Raw genomic sequence first — 21,637 nt, 5'->3', positions numbered from 1 at the left:
GTTACCCTGGTCCTTGCACTTCTCAAAGAATCCACATGGTGTCACTCTTTACTAAGTCTTGAAAGCATAAAAGCAGTTGCATCAACTCAGTGAGGTGATTCCAGATGTGGGACAGGTATTACTGCCTCAGAGTGTCTTACATCAAGTTTTATAGACTGGTCTGTCTTACTGCTGGAACATTTGAGTCTTAAACTGGGATCTCACCAACATTGAAAGTCTAGTGAAATCCATATGGGGGTAGATAAACTCTTGGGAATGACCTGAGAACTGCGAAAGAAATCATGTCAGGAAACTACCCACCTTCCCACTCTCACGCACTGCACTGGTTTACATTCCTTCACCGTTGGAGGTCAGACTTCAGTAGCCTGTTGAAGGAGATACTCAAGGTTGGGATCTAACTTCACTGGAACCTTAAGAAGTAATCAGGTCTTATCAGCCCTTGGGGTGCAGGGTGATGTCTGGTTTACATCACTGATATTTACATTAGGGATGGCACTGAAACATGTTTTTTTAAACTAATGCAAGTGTCATGTGCTCCCCCACCCACAGATAAACTGATATCAACAGGCACCCTTCTACTGAGCTAATTAAGCTTTAAAGACATTTTAATGAAAGTTGACAGTTACATTAAGTGATGTCCTTAAACAAAAATATAAATGCCAATTCAACTATTGACCAAAAGTTATATTTAAAACAATACTGCCTTCTGATGCTGATATTGGGCAATACTGATGTAACAGCTTACGTTGGTGGTAAATGTCCCTTCACAGGAAATAAACTCATGACAGGAAAGACACCGTGGCTGATATGTACAATTTTATTTGTAGTAAATTGCTACAAGAAAAGAAATTAAGGAAATGCTCGGACACGTGCTATTGCTATTGTGGACCTTTTAACCAATGAGGCATGTAGAGAAAGGAAACTACATTTATATCACTGAAAAATGCATACATTTAATAGCACATACTCATGGTAGTCCATGAGTGGATAAATCTTAGCATATTACCTTTAAAAAGTATTTACAAAGAAGAAATATATATATACTGTACATCTGTACAAAGACCGCTGTTGTATCATGTGTCAAGATCTAGAGGTAAGCAACAAAGTACAGACCCTCCTTATTGGATATATTTCTGACAGTAAACAAAAGTTGCATAGAAATGGAAATACAAGCTCATGGTCTTGGCCGTTTCACACTGAGTTGTGTGAAGAGATCTGCCAACTCCAGCATAAAGCTTCAGCAGGGGACTCTGGTCTGCTATACGTTCATGACAGGAGTAAGCTGTAGCAGTGAGCTCTGTGGTTGAATGGCACTGCTCTTTGAATGCAGTTTCTCCAAGTTTTGTAAAAACCCTCTTCTCTTGAGACCCTCCAAGATGACAGTGTTACTGGAGGCCAGACTGACACGGGTCCTGTAGAGGAAAAAAGGGGCATGTGGTTGATATCTTATATAAATATGCCATTTAAACTAGGTGATGTGTTCATGCACTCCATCAGTCCACCTACATACCGGGGTGCACAGCGAGTTCAATGTCAGAAAAGAAGTCTTTTCTTTCTCTTAGATTTTAACATTAGAATTTAAGTGCTGCACAGCAATTACACCTAATTATCAAAATGACTCCCTTCTGTCCAAATACTGGATGCTATAATTGCTCACAAGGTGTTTGTTCAGCTTTATTGCAATTTACTTTAAAGCAAAAAACACAAATTGGAGTATGGCCAACCACAGACGAGTAACCCAGAGGTTAACTAACCTCACTACAGTGTTTATTTTTCCTGTCTAAAGCTCCTCCAGAATGTAGTGGGATTAGATTCTGGTGTGGGTTCACAGCAGGAGAGATGAGACATGAGTCTGATGTGTGAAAACAAGTTAAACATTGGCCTGAAGAGAATGTGCATCTGGGCTAAGAGATTAAAATAATTTCTTTATTGGTTTTGAATCTTTTTATTTCATAAAACTGTTTCATCGATCTCAGACTGTGTTGTCCAACTTTCAGTAAATTCAATGAATTTGACAAGAAACACCTGGTCTCAAAGTGAGCTATAATAGGGAAACATAATATTACAGTATCTTATTACAGCAAATGTAAACCACCAGAGAGAGAGGCACTCACCGTGGAGAATCTATGCCACTGTCTCCTGTGATGCTCTGGTTCTCTCCCAGTTCCACTGGATCCCCAATCTCTGCCCCTCTGGCTCCACTGGGCATACTCAGACCAGCTCCTTGGGTCAGAGGAGCTCCCCTCTCAGCAAAATCATCCTCTTGCACTTCCTCCACCTCAGCCGCCCAGTGAGCAGATTCACCATCGCCCTCATCAGCAGACTTACGGACGGTCTCAGTGTCTGATTCTATCTCACTTGTCTGGCAGTAGTCAAAGATGCTGCTATCTGCAACCTCAGAGGGCTCGGGACAGTCCAAATCAAGGTTGGACTCATGCTGTCTTTCCCCTTGGATCAATATTCCTTGCCTAGGGCTGGGTTCACTTTGGGCTCCTGGTGATCTAGTCCTCTGATGGTGATGGTGGAGTCTCCAGCTGGTCTGCCCAGGTCTGCTGGGGCTGAGCGAAGCTTCCTTCTGGGTGGCTGAAGGAATGACATCTTTGAAGGTGTTGTCCCTTGAATCTTGAATCGAGGGGACTTGTTGGTGAAAGTTGGAATTATAATAGTGACTGTTGGGTCGCTGATACTGCAAGTCAGATTCATAGTCATGGGGGTGATGGTAATCCACAACACCTGTTCGGTAAACCTTTGCAGCATCAATAATCTCCTCCTCATTCAAACACAGGGAGCTGCATGCATCTTCATCCTCCTGCTCATCTGCTCTCTGATAGAGCCTGTCGTCGTCCTCTATGAAGCCGTCAGTGTCTGATATTGAGGGAGTGCTGTCAGCTATTGGTCCTCCCTGACCCATGGTCCTTTGCTCTCTATTATTGATAGTGATGGTTCTTATCTTCTTCTGTCCTTGAGCGGCTGTGGTTTCACAGGCCTGATGGTGTGAAGAGAGCTCATCAGGCCTCTCAATCTCATCTCTCTGTGGGTTGGAGAGTCTGAGGGAGTGCCTCCGCTGTAAAGAGGGCTTGGGCCAGGGCAGAGCTATGTCATATGAGTGGTTTATGACAGGCTCATAGGGATGGGTAGGGAGAATGGCATCAGTGTTGGTGTACTGTTGGGTGTTAGACAGGCCATCATCTATAGTTTGACTGTGGTCTGCTACACTCTTGTATTCTGCCTCTTTAAATGGCCCATTTTTTCCTTCACTCTCCCAAGTCTCCCTGCTTTTTCCCTCCCTCTGATGTCGCACCTTGTCATCTATCCGTAGCGTACTGCTCTGTGGATACGCTGAGCTGTAGTCCAGTGGCAGTTCTCTGTTGAGCTTTATGTCCGGTTGGAGCAGATGATCAGCAGCAAAATCCCTTTCATGGACACAGTCATACCTGTCCTCTGATGTAGGGGATTTTCCTGTATGCTCTCCATCTGCTACAATCACTTTGGCCCGATGTGGGTCCCATGATTTGGAGCGGTGACTTGTTCGTTCCTTCCTCCCTGACCCTGAAGCCTTGCCCTCCTTCACCTCTCGCCTTCGATGCTCTCTGTTGATGATGGGAGGAATTACAGCTTCAGCTGTGTCTTTGTTTGGATGAGTCTGGAAAGGGTTTTCAATGCGTTTCTTATAAAGAGATTTTGCCTCCACAGCTCCACCATCTTCCACTTGATCTGGTTCATCAACAGGGATTTCCACTCTGAGCCGAGTAGGGATCAAATCCTCCCCCTCTGGATAGTCATCCGCACATATGGGAGCTTTACCCTTAACCCTCTCCTTCTCCTTTTCCCTCTGCTTCTCTTTGGAGGAGTGGGCCCTCCTCTTGCTGCGAGAGGCTTTCAGAGCAGATCTTTTCCCTGCCCCTGCTTTAGAGGAGTGATGATGCCTGGGTTTTGAGTATGTTAGGATCTCAGTAGACATTCCCTTGTCTACTCCCTTATCATCTTTATCCAAAGCCCTGTCCAACACTCTGTCTATCCCCCTGTCTCTCCTCTCTTCCAGTTTCTTCATTAAGACTGTGTGGCGTGTCAAATTGTCCACAGTCAGTTCAGGGTTGATGCGTTTGATGATGGCATGCTCCAGGTCACGGGGTAAGTTATTTAGGTCGTCCTCGTCTCTTACTGGCCACTCCTCCGGAGGGAACTGACCTGAGAATGATGCATACTCCTTCTTTGGCTTCTCTTTTTTAGCTCCATTTCTCCGGAACAAACTGAGACCAAACTTTCTCCCCGGTTTGTTGTCTTTTTCTTTACGGCTAGTGGCATTAGTAGTTGCTGTAGTTTTGCTAATCTCACTTGCCTGACAATCCGCTGCTGTGGAGGTGGACTGATGCTGCACTGTGGGCTTGTGATCTAACGGTCGAGGCCACTTCAAGCTCTTGCCTGTGCATTCACTTATGGAAACAGAAACAGAATGCTGGTCTGGGACAGTGGATGGAGAGACGGTAGCTGTTACAGTTGTAGAGGCGATATTCATGGATGTCTGGAGAGGGCTGAAACAGCTGCAAGACTTGCAGTGCGCAACGGGAGGCGTTTGAGTGCTCTCAACACAGGCATCGTTGCTCAATAGGTAAGTGATGGGAGGCGGCGATGGAGGGTCATCTGCTGAACCAGAAGTCCACCAGTTCTTCTCTCGGACCATGTTGTTGGTGATGAAATAGGTCTGAGGTGTGACAATGAAGTAGCCCTCGCCTGTATGGTAAATTTTACGCTCCTTGATGAGAGTGCCTAGAGCATTGTAGAGGATGTCCTGAGTGGGGATGGTTATCCCTGAGATACAGAAAGAAAAATAGATGTTAGAACAAAAGACAAGCAAGAGGACACATTTCATCTAGTTTACAAGCATAAGTTTATGAATTCCTTAACAAGCAAGAAAAGACAGTATTTTATGAATTACCTGGATGCGCTTTACTCATGTAATTGATAAGTGCTTCCTGGTTGACGGTGATTTGGGAGGAGTTCATATCTGAGATGACTGAGCACAACACCTCAGCCAAGGGAATGAACTGGGACTGGGGGACAGGGGACATCTGCACTGGGGACAGGTCACCTGAAACATGTGGACACACACACACCAGCAGATTATTGAGTGAAACAGGTGGGCCTACAGCAGTACACACAAACACACCTGGGCTAGAAAGGTCTCTCTCTGACTTGTCCTGCCAATGAAAACAACTCAAAGTACTGAAGTTGACATTCCTCCTCTAACCACCTTCTAAATCATGACCGAAGTGGTCAATTTATGTGAGTTATATGAACCATGCCTGACTGCTTTTGAAATTCCATCAGTACTGGGACAGACCACAGAATTCCATTACTCCCACAGAAATGACCACAGGTCTGCCTGCTGGGCAGATCAGATATCCTGCCCCCCATATCATAAGGCCTTACACGTCTAGGAGGTGCCCTTAGACAAACATGTTACCAAAAGTGAGAGAGAGTAAGAAAAAGACAGACAGTGTTGGGCACATTTTGTCTTAGTAAAAATAGTATGAAACTTGTTCCATACAGCGTACCCCACATCAAACCTCACCACTCCGCCTGACTCTGAGGGCAGACAGCATTCCTCTGACATACAAACAAATTGTGGGAGCCCATTAGACAGAAACCACAGAGCTTTCAAATCATAAAATAAGCTGCATTTTAATGCACACCAGACATTTTAGAAACATTTAATTTCATTGTCAAAGAAGACCAGAGTTTCACACATAAAGAGATGTAATTGAAGCAACATGCTGTGTCTAATTCCCTTAGGCAAATAGGGTTTTTTGTGTGAGCTTCAAGTGCAAAGCCTACAATGAAGAGAGTGGGATGGGATATAGATAGCAGTGCCATAAAGACCCTTCCACACCCCATTAATAGGATAGAACATCAAAACTGAATGTGGACTTTGATACTGTTGTATCTCAATAAACGGTTACCTCACTGGGTAACAAGAAAGTCTCTAATTTGGTCAATGTGTTATCTTGTTCAGAGACAAGAGCCAATGGAAAGTACCAGTCTGTGTAGGGACATGTATGCTTTTTTTATTAAACACATTTTTTCCTACAGTGTGAGGCAACTACAAAGCAATGACTGACTTAATCAGCACCATTGTCAATCCCAGCCATTACAGATGCAACATTTTGGATCCCACAAAGATTATGGAAAGAAGTGCTGTTATTGGCATGTCAAACCAGAAGGTTGGATTTAGACATAATATTAGAAATGTTTATGTTCAAATGTAAGCCTTTAGGTGGTTTGGTTTAAACATACAGTAGAGCTCTAAATGATTATGTTAAGATTACAGATGGTTGGGGTTAGACCAAACGTTGATGTAGTTAAGGTTAGGATAAGAACATGGATGGGATTTTTGTTGTGCATAACTACTGCGGGATCCATAAAAATGCATTACGCACCTCCGAGCAATAATATAAAGGGGGAACTTAAAATATTTGCTTAGCAGCTGCAGCCTTTATTTAAGTTATTTATTTTACAAAGTCCCCCACCAAGGCCTGCGTCTTCAATGAATTTTCCACAAAAATACACTAACATACAGAGCCCAAAAAGTGATGTTTACTAATGTGAAGTGAGCAAAACAAACCGGATCCCACCGCTGATGAATGATTAGCATCTGGGCTGGATCAAGACAAACTCCCTTCATATGAACAGCGGACAATAGGGCATGACCTTAACCTTACCCATAGGACTGGAAAATTGGTTTTAGTTAATCAGCTACACCTCATTAATGGGTGGAAGAAGGGATGAACAATAAAACGTTGACACACAAAAAAGTGGTTACTAGTCTCTACCGGCTGTATTTAGTTTAGTAAAAGCCAGCTGACAGGCATTGAGGGACGCTATGCAATACTAGCGGTAAAAACTGTAGTGCAATCTGTAAAAATACCACACACATATAATTAAATTCAGCAAAATAGCCAGAAAAAGTTCCAACTTCTTTTTTGTTATTAACAAACACATTTTCCCCAAGTGATTTCAAGTGTCCAATTATATTGGCAACAACACTTTGTGTATAAATGTGAGAATTCTGACTTAAGCTTCAACATGTGGCGTGTGTGACTGTGAGTGATTCTCCCATCAACCCCAGGGCATTCAGTGAAAACACTGCCAAGCCTACATTTGATGTAAACTAAACATTTACAACCCTCATGCTTGAACCACTTATGTCCAAGGCAGGGAAAATAAACAACTAATCAAATAGCACATGACAGAACACACATGTGCCACACATACTGATGGCCTACTAATAACTATTGTTTGACAAGAAATGTGTAATCAGTCAAATTCACTTTTTCGGTGCTGCAACACGTAAGCACTAACACCAAAGGGCAGCTTTTTCCTCGCTGTAATGTGTTACGCACACAAGCCTCTCATTCTGTGCTTTAGTTTAATTTAAAATGTTTTATCATCAGTAAGGAACATGTCAAGCAAAGTAAGTAAAAAACCAATTACCAGCTCACCAAGCTCACTTAAGGCTCATAAGGCTCACAGACAGGGGTCTTTCTTTGTAAAATTGATCCTATGACACACAGAGGGATTGTAAAAAAAACAACATCTGCCTTCCCCCGGCTCCGACAGAAGACGTTAATCTGACTTAACCTCAGAGCGGATATCTCAATAGCAGTCTCCCTGGGCAGTGAATTAGTGCAGCTGACTTGGCTTTTCATTGTTCTGAACTTCCTATAGGAACATGTCTAGCGGGCTTTCCACATAACAACCACTTACAACCACAAAAGAGGGGAAAGGTCAGCAGGGATATGATAGGGTCAGAGGGGGGGAGGGCAAATAATTAATATCTTAATCACTTACATAAAAACACTATCCCCTTAAAAAGGATTTCCAAATATTTTTGCAGAGAGGTAGTTTTGGCGGGTCCCTCTCTGACCATGACCTGATTCAGAGCAGGATATCCTGTCCGACACCTGCTGATATGATTTGTACTCCTATGGGAGTTAAAAACAGAATTAGCTTCATACAATAGTTTGTTTTCCACATACTATTTCATTAATACTGGTCTAATAGAAGCACTGACAACAACAAGAGTGGGACCTGCAATGTAGGTGTGAGACAGAAGACCAAAATCTACCTTTAGCTGTTTATTTGTGACTGAACCCAGGTGGGAAAATGTGGAATAGAGGGATGGGCCTGGCAGAGGATTAGTGTTTATTGAGTCTAACATTAGCAGGCGTGACGGTCAGGGAGGTTTACTCTTGTAACCGTCTTCTCTCCAGGGGGAACGGACCTCTGTGTTCCTGTAATCTAAGACCGGGCCACCGACATTACACTCTTTGTCATACACAGCATGAATACCCTGCTGGGTGCCATGGCAACAGGACCCTGTGCCACAAGGAAGAGGGAGGGAAACAGCCGCTAGAGAGACAAACAGGAGATGAGACTTGTGTTAAGGACAAGTTAGGAGGAGTAGCTTTTCAGTAGAACCCCTTAAAGGGGCATTCCAACAATTTTACATATCAAAGTCAGCTCACTTGTAATGGTTAGTCCTTCTCAGCCTGTGAACACAGATGTATAATGTCTTCTGTAGCTATGGAGGAGGTTTGTCAAGTCTGAAAAAATGACCCTGATGATATCATAGTGATGTCGTCAAGGTTATCTGACCTTGTGTTTGGAGACTTCTAATTTATAACAGAAAACTGGGTGTGTGGAGTTTGAAAGATGTGGGTGTTAACCAGGCAGGGAGGGTCAAGTGAAAGACACCATCAATTGCATTATGGGAAGAGTGCGAACTAAAACAGGTCGTTTCTCGAATGTCCCTACATTTTATGGAAGTGCAACACTAAATTGCTGCATTATCCCTTTAAAGTATAGCAACGACTACTTGTGATCCACCATCGCAGATTAAATATGCAAAGAAGCAAACACTTCAGGTAAAAAATATTTTTCCTTTCCAGGGTATTTCATTTGACTTAGTATAGGAGGAGTAGGAGTATATTGTTTTTCTATTTACGTCATCTTATGACCTTCAAAATTGTACCCTGAATATCACAGTTACAACTGCTGGCACAATGCAGGTTTTATTTGCCGATTTAGATTTAAGAGATCATTGCAACTTAATATAACAAGTCTGAAATCTCATTTTAATGGTATTCACCAGAACATTAGAAAAGGGACTTTACAGATTGAAACGTTGCCTCAAAAAAGAGAATAAAATTATTTATTGGGAGTTTAACAGTGTGCAGACCTCACTCCTTTGTATCCTGCAATCAAGTGACAGCCTGTACAACCTTCTGCTCCACACAGAGCTAAAAACATGAATTTCTTGCCGTGTCATAAACTTTCCATGTGAAAATAAACTGCTGCCTGAGGGATAAAAATGAAAAATGCCTGAAGCTGGCTGCTCAGATTGTGGAGATGATTGACAGAGACCTTCTCTCCTCTATCCCCACTGAGATCTTTTTGGCTGCTGACACTGATCAATGCCACATGTATTCACATGGCTGTGTTGTTAACTGGCCTCACAGAGCCACATGAGTCCCATTTCATACGTGATTGCATTACTTACATCCAGTCTCTTGGAGGAAAATACGAACATGCCACACTGTACAGTACATGCTGTAGACATGCCATGAGCTTCAGTGCAGAATATTTTAGACTAAGTCATATTTTAGTCTGAAAGTCAGGCTATCACTAACTTATCTTTACTGAGAGAAAGGACAACAATCCCTCTGATTATGAGTGCCATAATGTGAGGATCAAAATTATACAATTTATGGAACATTTCAAGTCATGCAGCAGTGAAAACCCCAGAAATGTTTCTCTGCAGTCTGACCTCTTCATCGGTGGTTATATGGATGGGGAATTATGTCATCCCCAATATTTGGCATTTAAAGCCCAGAACTACTTGTTAATCTTTAAAACTCACCTTGGTAACAGCATGCAACACACGCACCTTCCAAAACCAACCAGATATACGAGGCAACGCTTAGCTTTGATCACAAACAAGCAGTCAGACAAGTGAAGCACACACAGATTTAGACACAGAAGTGCACAACAAAGACTTGTTGCTTGTTTATCATTGTACATTTCAACTATTTAGCTGACATTTCTAATATTTTACTTGACATTTGCTAATCACTGCAACAGCTTCTGCTCCATGATCATTACCAGCCCTTGATAATAGGAAACATGTGAACTAAAGTATTGTATCGTGCAAAGTAAAAACTGTTTTTAATTTGCATTCCAGCAAAGTTCCTGCTAATTTTGCCACATAGCACTTTAAGGCTAAGTGTTGGTGATAATGCTGTGTGCTTATTAGCCAGTCAACGGCTATGGCTCTATTGATGGCAATGTCCGGATTGAACAAACCAACCATCACAAGGCTCATCTACAGTACAGAGAGGCTCTGACTGAATGGGAAGATCATTTCATAACATTTGACAATCTAGGATCTACAGATTTGGACAGACAGGAAATGAACTATGCTTAGGCTGTGATGGGGGATCAGAAACCAAAGTAATAAAGAGGGTTACACAACTTGCGTCTGAATCTTTGCCTTGACCTTTCACCTTCATGCTATCACAGATAAAATCTAACGAAACATCAGGCTTGTTGCCATAATCTCTCACTCTATGGCTTCTCTGGAAACACTCACACACATACACACACACCATTTTATCTCATCCTGCTATCGTCTAATCTTTTAGGCTCCAGTAAGCAAACAAGCTAATCTTCTCTCTCCGTCATTAAGGACACACTGCATGGCATTCAACATGAACTTGAGGTCTGCCCTAACTGCAAAAACCTTCCCTGTCTCCCATCGACGGAGACCTTGTGAATGACACGCTCCCGTGAATCTGCAGGCTGTCCATGAATGATCTGAGTTAAGTCTCTGGCGAGACAATGTCAAACATTCATACAGTCAGGTTCAGTGTAATGGGAAGAGATGTCAGCTGTAATTCATGTCGTGACTCCCTACCAGTCCCACAACCACCTCTCTTTGTTTTGCATTTTTTTGGACTAGCAGGCCTCTGTGACTCCGCCCTCCCCTTCTTATGTGTGTGTGTATGTGTGTGTGCATCACACTTTTAAAAGAGCTTTTACGAGTTTGTGTCTTTCACTTCCATACAACACACAGATGTGGGCGTTGCAGTTAAATGGCCCAATAAACTGAGTGAAAAGATCCCTTCAGAGAGCAATCACAGCCCAAATGTCCCAACAACCAAACCTCGCCCAGTCTAACAACATTGCCCTTTCCTGTCCTTCCTCTCTGAAAGCACTTGGAGTTAAACTGTAAGGCCATCAACAAGTGTTGTTGATTGTTGAATATATTGTATAATTAAGATTAATGTCACTTGGCTTTTGACATACCTGATAACAGTTGGCAAGATTTTATCAACACAACTGCCACCATCTCACTTAAAAACACATCAATAAGCAATAAAATGGACAGACTGAGCTGCTGACCATTTTACGGCTTTACTGATTGATCCATCCATTGATCCACAATAATAAAACCAGCATTTCTGCCCCAACTTGAAGGCATTAGATAAATATTTAATTTGACCCGGCTTTACTATCCTGGTCTGGTGGCTTGTGTTTAAATATTAAGTGAAACATTGAAGTGGGAGGCAAGGAGAGAAATTTGGACTATGTCCTTTTGTAATCAGTGTTTGAGAAAACGTGTTTGTTGGTAGGTTAACGTGGAAATGCAAACTCACTAGAATGCTACATGTAAAAGTTAAAAGTATCCATTATTCAGCAGAGGGATAGATAGCACTAATAACATTTTCATCCAAAATGTTCTGGATGTACAGTAACCACTGTAAAGCCGTGACTGGAGACGATTCATGAGCTAAAACTTTGAGCTATGAAGAGGAACACAGGCGGGCTTTGTGTTGACTCACGTCACCATAGAAACCTTTACTGTGGCAGCGACCTGCCACATGCAATACAAAGCCAAAGAGAAAGAAGAAACAGCAGCAGAAATGTAGTATGTGTATCTTTAATCCAGCTATAGCCTTGAGACTCACTTTGCCAAACCGACCCTTTGACATTTAATGTATGCTGGCAAGAAAGCATAAACAGGCAGTGACTAAGCTTCTCAAACTGACATTCACAGAGTCTAAAACATCTATAGTCACATAGTTGGTCACCACACATCTTGGCTGGAAATCCCTGCAGCTGTAACAGCATTAAATAATCTTTTTACCATATGATTCACAATAAGAACTATTTTAATAGCAATCCAGCACAGGCCATAACAATTAAATGACCTGGTACTGAACTAGTACACAGAGACCCTGTTATCATGTTCTTGTGAAATAGGAAACACACCTGACCAGGTGTTTAACACAAGACCTGTACAGTGTGAGGGAAGACAGATGTGTATTTTATAGCAAAGCCCAAAGTGCTTTGTGTAATATGATACCAATACACGGTGGTGTCAGGAGACAGGATTTAACTTTACCTACACTTTATTTTCCCATCGTTTCCCTCATACGTCATCCCTCTTCAGACTTGATGAGTTACACCCCAAAATATCTGGCTTTCATCATGAAAATGAACATTACCCCACAGTCTGCCAGTGCCATTTCTGCCAGACCTCTGTTACACATAGACCACAGTACCTTTCCTTTGTTCATTAGCAGCCATATGCATGTTTTTAACATTTATGTTGGAATTATGGCAATGTCTTAAGCTTCTTCCAATGCCAATTTTGTCGCAGTCTCCATCTTGACTCCATCCTAAATCTGATGTTTTCAAGATGTTTTATAGAATTGAAAGGATTGGAGGAGGAGGTGGTTATTTATGCAAAGTCCCATTTCTCTGTCGCTGTCCTGAAAGCTTTGTCACAAAGCACTTTGAAGTAACTTCTTTGTAATCAAAATCTGGACACGAAGCTCCATATCTCTTTAAGAAGGGATCTGTTAGCCCTCTTAGGTGTTCTTGGTGCTCCTGATATTCTGACTGAATTTATTCATTATCACTGCCGTAACATAATAAGTACCAATCTTAATTTACCAAAGCTGATAATCAAGCTAAGTGCACCAAAATTTAACAATCCCAAAATACCACATTGACAGACTAAACCAGAAAAATAGTGCCATTGACCCATAAATGGATAAAAGTGACCTTAAATGAACTGGCCTTTATAATATATATCACGCTTTTCTAGTCTACTGACCACTCCAAGCACTTTACAACACATGCCAACATTCAGCCATTCACACAGGCATTCATACACTGATGGCAGAGGCTGCCACACAAGGTGCCAACCTGCTCGGAGCAATAAAGCGCTTTACAATGTTTCTAATGCTCATTCACCCATTCACAGTATCTTGGCCAGGGACACTTCAACATATGGACTGGAGGAGCTGGGGATTGAACCACTGACCCTCTGATTGGTAGACAATCCGCTCTAAATCCAGAGCCACAGCGGACCCTGGTTCACCTTCAAAGTAAATGCACTTTCTCAATAAGGAATGCAAAAATCATAAATGCATTTATAGCTCCTGCATTAACCTGAATATACTCTGTATGGTAGTATATTCTGCTAGGAAGCAAAATGGCATTTCAATACCTGAAGTAAATAGACAGATCCACATCTGTACATCATTTAAAGTTAATATTTTTTTTACTTCAGTACCAAAGGGCATGGAAAGCTGCTTATCTTCTTCCACTGCATAAAGAAGGGAAACCATTAATAACTCTCAGGTCATCTATGAACATGGAAACATCTCAGACACTACATATCTTACTGTTAAATGATGCTTGTTTGTGCAGGACAAAAGCCAGCATTGTGCTGCTCTATTTGTTGATACTTTATTAACCTTTGATGCAGTCAATGATTCCCTACAGTTGCTTAGATGTTTTAGTTCTGATTCAGTTACACAAAGCTTGTTTCACACCTACCTTGTTGGCTGATATCAGTATGAAAAACAGTCTTGTATTCAATCTTTTTTGTGTGCAGGAAAAGGTGTTCCACAAGGTTCAATTTAAGGTCCTGTCTTGATCATAATTTAGACTGTTAGTATGTAAACACCTGTAGAGTACATTGTTTTTCTTTTTTATGACACATTTTCACTGATTCACTGATAATGAGACTGACCTGTGCTCATCATTTCACTCTCTTACTAACCACTGAGCTCTGAAATAAGCAGGAGCCTCTAGTTTCCTCAGTCTCATCTTATTCAAAGCTCCAGGTATTTTAATCCTACCCCACCCATGCGGCTTTTCCCCACTGACATCCTGCCACCAAGACATATACAGTATACACAACCTAAGCGGGTGTGCAAGCTCTCCAGCAGATCCACACCCCTTAATCAAGAGTGATGGCAGTCATTGGATGCAGATGAAACCCATTTCCTCTTGTTTAACTCAGCTCAAACTGCCGCAGATTCCTGTGTTTGTTATCCATGAATTTAGAGCAGAGCTCCCGTCCAGTGTCTGACATATGATCTACTCCTCTCTAATGCTCTACAACTGGTCAGCACACAGCTCTGCCCATGATCCGTGAAAGTATCTTTCACTCTTATACATTATACATTAATACAGCACTTTACTATCACAGAGCCAGTGTTTTCATACCAGTCCATTTATCAATGCTAAATGAAGCAAAGAAAACATCCTGTCAGGAAACTGAAAAGTAATACTAATACCAAATTTAATGCAATATAGCCTCACTCCTGTGTCGACCCATTTGTCTGACCGGCGAGCGAATGAAGATAAATCCCATGAGGGAAACCCAAGCGGCTGCTGACAGGGTGTCTAAGCTGAGGGATACAGTGGAAACTCCTCAACTGTTATTGTTGGCAGCGCTCCACTCCACCGCTACGGGTGAGCCCAATATTTGGGTCGATAAAGAGGCTGACATGCCTGATTCGCACCGGGGTGAGCTTCCTGCTCAATGGGAAAGGATGTGGCTAACAAATGATGTGCTGAGAGCCATTCATGCACACATGCACAGTCTCTCACACATGTGTATGCAACATGGAGGGTCATGTCTGAGAATGGAGGTCAAGGTTCCCTCGTATCTGACCGGAATAATAAACCTTTTACAAGTGCAGGGGGTGGAGAGCAAGATATTATACAGTAGATACGTGCAGACACACATGCTTGGCCATTGTCACATAAAAAAAAATAAGAGTGATGCTTGTAGCCTATGTTAACTTATACCTACAATGCAATTTAAAAGGCAAATTGAAAGCTCAACAAAGCTGCACATAAATCACACAGGCTGCTTTAACATCCATCACATTAAGTCAAAACCTTTCATGTTGCAATTCCATTAATCTCCAGTCAACTGTTTATTTAAGACAGATGAAATTAGGGGTCCTTTGATCGAGAAAATCTGCGCTGTAGTCAGACATAGGAACCTCCTTACTGCTGGGTGCTAGCAGCTTTGGTATATGGTTACCATCAAAAACATTCCAGCTCTGTTTTTGCGAGGAGAACAAGATTGCACCAACCGCTGTCATAATACATACTCTTCATCAATTTCAGCTTGAAAAACAGCAGCATATATTTTGTGTAACAGCCTAATGTCATACTATTAGTGTCAAGGGAGCTGGAGAGTGAAATCTTTAACCAATATTATTTGAGAGCAGCTCGGATGGTAGCTGTAAGTGAGCAGAGTGGAACAGATCTCACACAAATGTTCTTCTATGAGTGTTTCCAATCAATCAATCTATTTGTAACCACAACTAAAATACAGACAATACATTAAAAATCATGAGGGCTCACACATTATGCAAACCACAAGCAGGAGCTGAACTGACCAGTGAGTGAAGAACACCTGGATACTGTATTGATGTATGTTGCTCTGTTTGCTTTCTAAAAAACCCTCTGTAGCTAACTGACCGCAGGGTGGCTTGTGAGCAGGAAGGTTGTAACCTTTGACCTGTGCTGCTTAGATAGGACAGGGTGGGCCATTTAAACCTGGCGAGGCCCAGCAAGGGGGTGTCATGGTTAATAAGCTAACATCTGGAAGAGTTATGACCATTAGTGGAGCGCTTTGAGACTTTGACAAAATACCGTCATGAAAGGAGACACCCGTTGTGTGAAAACACAACACTTTCAAGTGAAAAGTAAAGGGCAGAAACAAGGCTCTCTGAGTAGGCGAGCTCAGGAAATGATCTCAAGAGTAAATGAAGCATTTCAGGAATGCTTCACCACCTTATGGTATGGCGAGCTAAATGAAACATACCATTTAAAAAGGAAACTTGGCTTAAAAGGTGCAGCAAGGCCATGCCCCTGGTTCTCCACAAATATGAACATACAGTATATCCTACGATGGTCAAACAAAGTGCTTTCCATGGCGAAAGCGAGAGGCCCATCCAGAGGACTCATTCACGTCCATGTTCAAAGTGAACGAGGGCAGTTTACAGGGGTTGATTGTAGGGAGGACATAGGACACCTCATTACACCGCTTGCTGACTCCATATAAATGTTTCATCCTGTGGATCCATGCTCGTCCTGCTGCAGAAACAATAGTGTGACTCTAAATAATGCAGAAGCAGCTAACAGTCATTATGAAGCCTCTGGTCTCAACAGGAGAGCATGGACGGTTCTCCAGTGAGTATTTTGTCTTTTTAAGACTGCTGATAAGACAATCAGTGCATAAGAATTCAGTTAAATTAAGATGAAAGAGATAGGATTCAACATTTTGGGAAATACACTTGCCAGAGGTTAGATGAGAAGATTAATGCCACTCCTGTGTTTTTCCATCTCGTATGGAAGCTAGCCTGGCTCTCACCAAAGTTAAAAATATCCCCACCAGCACCTCTAAATCTAACTAATTAACATATTGAATATAATTTGTTTAATCTTAACAGAACCAGGCTCGCTGTTTCTCCCTGCCTCTAGTGTTTATGCTAAACTAAGATAATCCCAGCTGTGCCTCCATAGTTAACACAGAGACATGAAAGTGGTTCAGTCTTTTTGTCTAACTCTCTGCAGTAGACGTATTTTATATGATGTCCAACTATTTCTTTAAGACTATACAATTAGCAACAGTAATAAAAATAGTAATATGACTCAGTATGATGAGTAAATATGATTCAGTTGATAATAAAACAAGTGGAAGAGTAATCATTTAAATTAATGCATTATGGACGTCGTATCCTGATTACTGTCGGTGTTTTTATTGTGCACATGTGGCAGACAGGGCAAGAAGTGAGCTGTATATAATGTACAAACGAACAGCGGCATGCCTAACAGTGGGCGAGAATTAAAATTTTTGTGCGTTTTTTAAGCCAAAAACAATAAACACCAACAAATTGCTCGCATTTTCCTCCTCATATTTTGTATTTCCTGCAGGATAACACTTCCAAGTTATGAAAAAATTATGTAAACTCAAGCTGGTGAAGAAAAAAAGCTCACTGTAAACCATATGAACCGCAATCTTAATCTTATTCACAGTATTCAGGTTACAGTGTACATGTAAACATACTCAATGTCAACAGCTTCAACAAGAAGGATTTCGACTTCTGACTCCAGTCATTAATGAAATTACTTTGCGGTGAAACTTTGGTATTATTCAGCTGCTGAAAGGGAGGAAAAGGGATGAAGAGATAATTTCAGAGTAGAAGAGGATGAATCAGAAACACCCTGCAGACATTCATGAGCTGAAGTGAAGAGGTCATCCCCAGTACCACTGGGGCCCATTCCTGCTAGGATAACAACAAAACTTATTCATAGTAACTCCTCACTCACTCTGTCTGTTTACCTCGGCCTAACCTCGCCACAATCCCTTCCTCCATCAACCAACCCCTCCCTCCTCCTCCTCATCTCCTACACACCTCCCTCTCTGCAAATTCCCCCTAAGAAGAGGCCTGGAGGTGGCTGATGGACCCACAGAATAATCTGTCTTCACTCATGCCATTAGCACTGATAACCAGACAGGACAAATGAGGAATTAGCACAATAAATCAAAGTGTTTGTGTCTGTTTGTGTAGACACCTCATTTTACCATCAATGTCTCTCTCCAAATATCGAACACTGTTACCTAACTTACGGCACACATGGTTGGTTTTAGCCAAACAGCTCCTAAATTAGCCTCTTAACTTTCCTTTAAAAAGTCACGTCTCAACCTTGCTCTGACCTGAGGAAGGAAATAGGGCTGTTTGAAATTCACTGTAGCCCATAACTCATAACATTTCGGGTTTCTAGCTGACATATTTATATCGGGACAATGTCAAGGCCTTTAAGTCCATGCCTGATATCAATCTCGTAGTCTGACTTCCACAGTCCCTCACTGGCCATGAAATGGAAGGACATTAATCCTGGGTAACAGAAAAGCGGCTGTGGTCGGCAGCCAGTCGCACAGTGATTCACTGCTGACTAATTCTCAGTGAGGAGGTAGTAAACCAGCCTGCCAACCTGCCATCACTGATTTCCATACAAATTGTTGTGGAGTGAGACAGAGGATTTGTTAAAGATCCCCTCCAGACATGTTTAAGATGTATATAAAATACTTTACTTCGAATGATAATTTGTCTCTGATGTGTTTTTTCCACAAAAAAAGATCAATTATCTTGTTAAAATCCTTAAAATGGCATCTACCCCTTCTCCCTAATAAAAAAAATCCCAGGATCTATAAATTTCTAAATATATTTCATTTCAGAAGTTTAACTGCTGGACACAAGACGTCTCCTACTTCATTGTAAAGTCTGTTCTCAGTGTTTGTGCACTAGAGGCTTCGAGTTTCCACATCACACTTGAGTAAGTTGAATATTGGACCAGAATTGGCCTCCAAACTATTTGTGATGTCACAAATCATGCTCATCGGCCCGCCCCATTAACTCAGATTTTTGATGAGCACAAAGAAACTTTCCACTTTCAACAGATGAATGTGAAAGCAGACTTTTAGTGTCAAACTCTGCACATACGTCATTCTACACGGCGAAGCTCAAACATCCGACTGAAGGAACAAGAAGAAAAACACAGGTTTTAGAGTGGAGGGGGACTTTAAGGAGGAGAAGGAGGTGACATGTCCTCACACAGACGTGTTTGCTTACAAGTTTCTGGTGTGAAGCTCAAACACATCGACACTCGCATCCAACTGTGAGCTCATACATGTCTATGTATGTGCTGACGCCGTGCATAATATTAAGCCCAGCATCACCTTTGTCCCATATGGTGTTTGTTTGTGTGCCGACTTGAAGCTTAGAGCCAGAAACTGTCTCACAGCGGGAGGACATGTCAGCCTCCACTTCCCCCCCTTCCTCCACTGCTCCACGCCCTCCCCGGTCTGCCCCTGTGTGGTCTCTTCCTCCCCTTCACATTCCTCACTTTACTTGTCCGTGCACTGCTCAATCTGGCAGAGCTGACGGACTGACGCTAAGTCAGCAGGTAGACAGCGGAGAGGCCTGCGTCCAGGCAAAATAACACCCAAACAAAGATAGACACATTGATAGTAAGACAGACCATGAAAAGAGGCGAGGCAGCTGCACCAAATGGCAACTAAGAGACAATGTGTGTGTTGCCGGGGCACTGTTTCAATAAGCAACAACCTCCAAACATTTGGAAAACCTACCGCTAACACTCTTGCAGTTTTAAATTTGAAAGGATAATTGTGTATTTTTTAAGAGGAAGGTGTTAATTTGTGGCAGAAACATAAAAATCAGTTAAACACTTCCCACATATATATTTGCTGTAACCCACAGTTTGGCATCTAAAGTAAGAAAAAAAATGTGAATAACCTGTTGTATCTCTTCAGAAAACTGTTATTACGTCTAAAACCCACACAGGGTTGTCATTTCCTCCAGCAGCCGGTGCTGTCAGGCATTTACAGCCCATGAGATCATGCTATAGGAGGCTGCATAGAGGTTTCCATTTATTGTTTCTGTGCAGCTATATGCAGCTTTAAAACACATCTGAGAAAGAGAACAAGAGAAGGGGAGCAATTAGACTTAATTACATGGTATACAGAGCTTTTTTTAACAAGCCTCGGTAAACATAACACTGTGTCGACAACAAAGGGGGCTGATTGGTAACGCTATCCTCTGAATCCCCACGGACAATATTTGGGGGAAACAAAACATCATCTTATGAGCCGTGTGGGCAGATGAGTTTGACAGTGATGAAAAAATAACAGATGGCGTTGTAACTGGTTTGCAATCGGTGAAGCTGGTCACTCTGCGGAAAGAAAAATCTCTTTAAAAATGAGGCCCATTCTTAAAAAGGAGGAAAGTGAAGGAAAATCATGTATGACAGCAATTTAAACGTGTGAAAAGATATCAACATGTCATTCTTTGTTGTGCCAGGAAGTTTTATGCCTCTATGCTTTGCAACATCCAAGAAATTAGAAACTGACCATTTTATGACGGAGAAAATAATTGTCCAAATCTGTTGTTTGGATTAGAAGAACACACTTTTTTTTGGATAAAGGTAAAACAACTTTTGACATGATTGTAAGTAAATTTTGTAGTCAGTCCTGATGAAAAGTCAGAAGGAGAGGAGGAGGAGGAGGAGGGATGTTTAACCCTGTCAGCCTCTTGTTGTTGAGGGTTTATGGTTTTCACACACTTCTCTCTAAGCGGCAAACAAATGTTGTTGGTTGTGTGACTCTATAGTGTCCCTAAAAACACAGTATGCTCTTATGACTTGTGGTAGCACTTCACTGTAATGTCTTGATGTCCTGTCATCACCAATAATATTCTTATTTACAGCTATTTACATGCTGTTGTAGGATAACTGGTAACTTTGTGGACTTCATATTGATATTGCAAATTGAAACTTGTATTAGGACTATTACCACTAATACTGCTTCATGTAAATGTCTCATAATATCAGAGGTGACAGTTCATTGACTGGACTGAGGTTACATACCGACAGCTTTAATGATAAATCCCTTTGGTGACCTCAGAGCTCTGCGCATCCATGCTTCTCTCAGCACCTCCAGGTTGTTTGCGTTCCCTTGAATGAAAAGCACAAAATTTTCCATCCATCCCTGAAAGTACACTTCAGCTATGGCCTTAACGAGTCTTTTATTCCAAAAACTACGCGAATTTTGTGCCTTGAAGTCCGCAAAAATCTCCTGGCCACTCGTAGTGTTGGCGTTGAGCTTCCCTCCGCCGGCGCGCAAACTCTCCTCGTCCGGCCCGAAGACCACTGCGAGCGAAGCGGCGGAGAGTTGAACAACCCGCTGCTGGTGAGACATTTCATACGCCTTTATCGGCTCCAGAAGGGAGCTATCATGCTAGAAATGAAAATGCACTTGTTATAAGGCAGGTTTCCCCTCTGAAAATCCAGGTAAACGCCGGGATTTGCCACGCATTCCTCCAGTGAGCGTCTGAATCCTGCAGCGAGGGAACCAGAGGCGCAGAGGACGACCGACTGGTTTCCCTCGGCTTCCAGGGAAACCAGTGACGGTGGCAGAGAGGAGGAGGGCTCATCAGCCTGATGCTGCTGCCGGGACACACAGGTAGACCTCCCACTGACTGCTCACAGGTGTGTGTGTGTGCGTGTGTGTGTGTGTGTGTGTATGAAACCTGCCTTACAGGTGTTGTTTCATTTCACTCCTTAAAAGAAATCACAATACTATGACAGCTTGCTTTTAAGGTTCAAGGAGGACATCCTCTCTTTTCTTACCTGCATAGACATCAAAGCTCAGGGTCTGTTACTGAACAGGATCCCCGGG

General features: G+C 42.2%; 1 protein-coding gene across 1 annotated transcript; it reads right to left on the bottom strand.

Moving 5' to 3' along the window:
- Window positions 1-799: 799 nt before the first annotated feature.
- On the bottom strand, window positions 800-21,409 carry stox1 (storkhead box 1). Its single transcript, XM_044372336.1, has 4 exons — window positions 20,827-21,409; window positions 4,937-5,089; window positions 2,115-4,809; window positions 800-1,412 (listed from the first exon to the last, which is right to left on the bottom strand). The coding sequence occupies exons 1-4, from the start codon at window positions 21,155-21,157 to the stop codon at window positions 1,259-1,261; spliced, it is 3,333 nt and encodes a 1,110-aa protein (XP_044228271.1). The 5' UTR covers window positions 21,158-21,409; the 3' UTR covers window positions 800-1,258.
- Between the last annotated feature and the right edge of the window lie 228 nt (window positions 21,410-21,637).

Source organism: Thunnus albacares, chromosome 14 (genome assembly GCF_914725855.1).
Source record: "Thunnus albacares chromosome 14, fThuAlb1.1, whole genome shotgun sequence".
In the NCBI taxonomy this organism is placed as follows: Eukaryota; Metazoa; Chordata; class Actinopteri; order Scombriformes; family Scombridae; genus Thunnus; species Thunnus albacares.
This window is presented reverse-complemented; position numbering and strand designations above follow the sequence as displayed.